Source organism: Carassius carassius, chromosome 48 (assembly GCF_963082965.1).
Source record: "Carassius carassius chromosome 48, fCarCar2.1, whole genome shotgun sequence".
Taxonomy (NCBI): domain Eukaryota; kingdom Metazoa; phylum Chordata; class Actinopteri; order Cypriniformes; family Cyprinidae; genus Carassius; species Carassius carassius.
The window spans coordinates 6,488,769-6,494,768 of record NC_081802.1 but is presented as its reverse complement, the minus strand read 5'-3'; the positions used below and the strand labels follow the sequence as shown (position 1 = coordinate 6,494,768).

Below are 6,000 nucleotides of genomic sequence, written 5' to 3'. Positions count from 1 at the left end.
TATTTTATAAGTGCACAAAGTTTTGTTGTTATTATGTCTGTATCCAAAAAAGAAGACCCTTTACAGATTCGATTGATGTATTGCTCTTATCTGTACGATTAAAACTGAAAGTGTAATTTAAGTTCTTTTCGGGGTTATCAGGAGAAAATGACTCAAAACGCGTATCCGCGTTAATCGACTCCAGAGGCGTGTTATCATGATCATAAACACACTTGTTTGCCAAATTTAAAGCAAATATTTTTAGTTGCACTTCGAACAGGCAGTCTCGCACATTCAAGTGAAATTTAGAAGGAACATGGCCACCGTCTACTTAATTTACACAGTATTAGATGTCTATTTTCATGTGTATCAGACATATATGTGTGTGTTACAGTAGGCTACGTTTAAACCTAGGTATAGCTATGTGCTTCAGTGCGTCGTGTGTACAACTGGAGCGCGTCAGTGAACGCTGTCCACATATGTGCTGCTGAAATCGTCTCTCTCTCTCTCTCTCTCTCTCTCTCTCTCTCTCTCTCTCTTAAAACTCAACTGCTTTCCACAGATCGTATCATTCGCCTTACGGCGCACCACCTCTCACGCTGTGTCTGTTGGCTCGCGCGCATCAGAACGCACCAAGTCTCGTTCTGACCTGAGTATCTTCTCGACCTCAGCTGGATCTGTACACTTCGGAATATTAAGCAGAACTGAGGACATCCAAGCAAACCCCCGCCAAAAAAACTTAGTATACGTAGAGTCTCGTGGGAAAAGCCTTACGTATGTCCTTAAGGGGAACTATGGGGAGAGTGTTTCATTCGGTTCAGCACTGGACAGACTAGCCGAAGAGCCGCTGGAGCCGAGCCCGAACTGGCTTTTTGGAGCTATTTTACGCTGGCTGGGAATATAGTGCAACTTGGATAAGCGCTGTTGTGCATTTGGAGATCTGATGAAGGTGGTGCTGATGGACGCGCTGATTTTCCACGCGTTCGCGCTCCTGTGCGCGTTACGCACCACACTGGCAGCAAATAACTGTGAGTATATTTGCAAGCATTATCTAAAAAAAAAAAAAAAAAATACAATAATAATAAATTATATAGGCTATTCTAGAATTATTGTCAAATATTCCAAATAGTATATATATATATATATATATATATATATATATATATATATATATATATATATATATATATATATGTATATGTGTGTGTGTGTGTGTGTGTGTGGGTAATATTTATATTTTTACATTTTATGTTTTAGAAAATGTAATTTGATAATTTGAATAAAATATCAGAAACAACGACAACAATATATATATATATATTTTTAGATGCTCAATAGTATATTTTATGTGTATATGTGTTCCTGTGGCTCAGTGATTGCGTTAGCAGCGCAAGGTTGTGGGTTCGATCCCAAGGAACACATGTTGTGTAAAAAAAATGTTAGCCTGAATGCTCTGTAAGTCGCTTTGGATAAAAACGTCTGCTAAATGCAAAACAATTATTTACATTTATTGTTGTTTTCAGGATCTGATGCGTGCGTTCCAGTACTAGCTACTTATTAGTAGGAATACTAAATAATAGCTTTTGAGAGAGGATTTTTCGAGTCACATACTAGCTAAAGCTTCACGTTCCTGGGACAAAATTCATCCGGTTCTAATTTTGGAAGGTTTTTTTTTAATTATTTTTATTATTGTCAGAATGATGGTAATATACATGCACTGTTTTTTATGCTTTCCTACACTGTGAATTTGTTATTCGTGCATCTTTGTAGGCAATGCGTTTAATTAAATGCATATTTAAGATACTGCCATCGAATTAATGAGACGAAAAACAGCAACAGTCACAGGTCTCTTTTTTCTTTACTTTGTGAAGTCCAGGAAGCAAAAACATGACACATGTTTCCGATAATTAAAGACTTGGGAGCTATAAATAAGTTATTCAATAATCAATTTCTATATTGATCAGTAAAAAAAAAAAAGAAAGACTTCTGTAGTCCACTTCAGAGTGGTTTTCTGACCGCTAGGAGGCGCTGTTTCCCCGTCTAGATCAAGCTAATGCCATTGACATATAATTGAGTCAGCGCGTATTCAAGGGCCTTACACACACCATCAGTGGCACTTAGGAGGATTTATGTAATTCGTAGGAGGACATTACTTGAAAGAAAATTTAGCAGTGGGACTCAATGGCATGGGAATAATTGTAATCAGGATTTAAAAGCCTATAATACCACAAATTTGCACTCTTGTGGTAAATCACAGGTTAGTCAAGACCCACATTCTCTTTTTGATTGATTCATACTTCATGGGTTGATTTCAAATGGCTTGATTTAAGAAAATCTGGCAACCAACCATTCAAAGAAATAAACACAGAGCAGGTAGAGTGACACTTGGCAAAGCTTATTTCCACACTTGTAATTATGACTCATATATCTGTTGAATTGTGATTTACGTTACTCTCTGAGGAAGATTTGTAGCCTCAGAATCTGTGTAGGCACTAGAGGTTGTCCAACATGAATATGCAAATCCCTTATGGTTAATTTGCATATGCACCATCTAAACATAACAAAAAATATTTTATACTTTGATAGACAAATACATAGATGGAAAGATCTCAAATAATTTAACTCTTTTTTTACTTGTATAATTTATAAAAAGGTTAGATAATTTTTTTTTTATTTGATAAAATGTTTTATAGATAAACATAATTTCATTTCATTTCATTTATATATATATATATATATACGATACATGGATAATCAGTGGATAATGTTTCATAGATAGATTGGTAAATAGAAGATGGATTGATAGATATATATATATTTTTTTTTTTAACTTAAAGTGTAACTTTATATTTGTAACATATAGATAGGCCTAAATAGGTAACCATTTTTATTGAGTTATTTGAGTGTGTCTGTGTATACACACACATACCTACTGTATTGAATGCACCCCCCCCCCCACACACACACACACACTGCACACACACACTGCATATGAGTTGTATGATTTGAGAATTGCATTTCACAATACAAAGCCTGAATCGGCCAATCAAATAGCTATTTATTGTTTATTATAAGATTTGATTGGCCTGTCGCGTTCTGTCTGATCCATATCAATGATGTAAACACAAAAGCACCTCATCCATGACTGGAAATGGCTTCATGTTTGCGGCATAATTAGTAGTGCCTTTCTGGCCAAATAAATATTAGTGTTAGATAATAATTATAGATTAGAGATATAACAGAAGGCTGCAGGACGTTGCAGGCACGAAACCATCTGTGGATAAGCGCGAACAGTTTGCTGATATTAATAACCACACTAACCTTGCCGTTCTCATAACCCATTAGGTTGCACAAATTATAATTAACAAACTCTTCATATGACAGATTTTAAAGAGATAGAAGTGAGTCTAGTAATGAGATGCAGAACTGGAGTTAAGCCTAGAAACAGTGCTGAATATAACAATGCCTCCATATACTTTATTTAGTGTTGTTTGTGAGCGATTTGGAGATATGTATTCTTGTGAGGTGGAAACATTGCAGTCTATTAAATCTAATGAGGGGAGCGTGTCTTTGAGAGAGTATGTAGATGGTGGCCTAGATTTCCCCTCTGTTTTTGATCGAACATGCCTGACAGCATTTAGTCAAAAAAGTCAATTACTGCTTTTAATTACCTGATCTGGAAAGTCCAGATGAAAAATCTGCCGGGACCTGAACATTTTTACTCGTTTAACCCTTCAAACCCTTCATTGGTCGTGAGATAGCGTTGGATTGGTTCTTCAGAACTCAAATAGAAACTGAAATCAAATGCTTATGCTTCAGAATAAAAAATGTGCATTAACTATTTTTACTCTTATTTTAACACTGTGAACCCAAGCACTGCGAGCTGTTGATGAATATGTATAAAAAATCATATAAATTTTTTGATTCACAATATATGAAAGCTTTTAGCCAATTCTTAAATAGTTAAAATAAAGATTGTATATTGTAGAATAAAGATCGTAAAATAAAGGTCATAGAGCCATGGTTGGTGCTTCAGGACACAAATGCTACATTTGTCAAATAGTGACAGTTGAAATCAAATATTCACCTTTTTGAAAGAAAAAAAAAAAAAATATTTTTGCTTTTATTTAACCCTTCAAACTAGATCAGTCCTTAAAGGGATAGTTCACTTTCAAATAAAATTTTGGTATGTTTTAGCTTACCTCCAGGGCATCCAAGATGTAGGTGTCTTTGTTTCCGCAGTATTTCCCATTTTGATATTTTTAGGTCAAACCGTTCTCGTCTGTGACTCATACAATGGAGGTCTATGGTCACCACCTCAAAGAGCATGCACAGAGAAGTCCAAATTAAACAATTCCCCATCGCAAGTACACATTGATGGTCTAAGACGAAACGAGCTGTTTGTGTGAGGAAACGAACAGTATTTATATCGTTTTTACCTCTTATTCACAACCACTTCCAAGTGATCTGAGGGCGCGTGCTTCCTGTTGTCGTGTGACGTTTGCGCGTGCACTGGCTTAGTCTGCGCAAGTGCGGAAAGCACCAGAAGTGATCTCTCAAGTGTGTACGTCATAAATGATAAAAATTGCGTTTTTGATTTGCATTATTTGACATCGCTCATCAAAACAGTTAATTTCTAAGAACCAAATGTTGAATTCATATAGAATTGGACGAAAAAAAAAAACAAAAACAAAAAAAAACATTGTGCATACACTGTTTTACTCTTCTTTAGCCCTTCAAACCCAGTCAGTCCTTGATGAATTTGTGTGAAAATCATATTCAGTTTTTGTTTCGCAATATTTGATGTCAATAACAATACATGGTACAAGTCTTATCTTTTATTCTTTACAATGCAACATATTTTTTGGTTAGTGACCCCCCAGTTAAGAACAGCTTTGATTCAGTTATGCTGTTTATTCTCTTTAGATGGTTTAAAGTATGACAGAGAACATAATCTAGCTTGTTTACGAACAGTTAGGGCGTCTCGTCTGGCCTTGTAACTCTTAAACGTCTCTCTCTCTCCTTGTCTAGGAAAGAAAAAGTGCAGTGTTTGCATTGTACAGTAGATCATTGTCTAACTCAATAATTGCCTCTATCTTGTCAGCACTTGTGTCAGCTGTAATTTTGGCCCTAAACAATAGGCAGATCCATAGTCGCTGTAAAAGCGTGACCTTAGAATGTAAAGACAAACACACACCCCCACCCCCACCCCACCCAACCCAACTACAAACTCCAGTCCTGTTCGTGAATGGCCTTAAGTCCACATACCTCCATGTAATTTTCACTGTCGATGAGTGTTTTATCACGACAGCGCCATTGGTTATTTTAAGACATTTTATAAATGCCAGAAAAACTATTCTGAAAGATGTGTGGGTTGGGTGAAAAAAAAAAAAACATAGAAGATGATGATGAAAAAAGCCAAAGATTCATAGTTGTTCTGAGAGATCCGAGGAACATCTCGGTTTTAGGAAATTCTGAACCAGTAATCAAAAGATAAGTAATCAAGTTTGAATATCTCTTCAGGGCCCCCCGAAGGTTTGGCGCAGTACATGAAGGCTGCTGGTTCTAGTGAAATAGCATATACAGTATATTAACAAGTTCTGTTTAATATCCTGGTGGTATAGACTTAAAATTAACAAACAGCTGCTATAAAATGTAAGCTGCTTTATTTAAAATTGTGTAAATTGTTTACATATAATCAGACTGTTTAGGCGTTAATGATCTAAGGTGTGTAGAACACACTGAAACAAAAACAAGAGAAATTGCTAGTAAATTTCACAAATAATTACGAGTAATTTCAAGTAACACATTCAATTAAAGGTGAAATTTTGAAGTTGTATTTTCTTGTAAAATATATTGAATGAATCGTTTTTCTCTCACTTTGTGTTATGTTCATGTGACATCCTTCTCAAGAACCACCTACCATCATATTGCAAACAAAAATGCAAATTTTGCCTGAAATTGCTGAAATGTGAAATTGCAATCAGATGTTTTTGGCGTGGCGTGTGCAAAATTTTGATC

General features: G+C 35.6%; 1 protein-coding gene across 1 annotated transcript in view; it reads left to right on the top strand.

Moving 5' to 3' along the window:
- The first annotated feature begins 484 nt into the window (after window positions 1–484).
- LOC132131508 (contactin-associated protein-like 5) overlaps window positions 485–6,000 on the top strand; it is an 80,837-nt gene continuing 75,321 nt past the window's right edge. Inside the window, exon 1 of the mRNA XM_059543551.1 lies at window positions 485–1,007. Coding sequence (XP_059399534.1) covers window positions 923–1,007 — 85 coding nt within the window. The 5' untranslated portion in view covers window positions 485–922. The remainder of the gene's footprint in view (window positions 1,008–6,000) is intronic.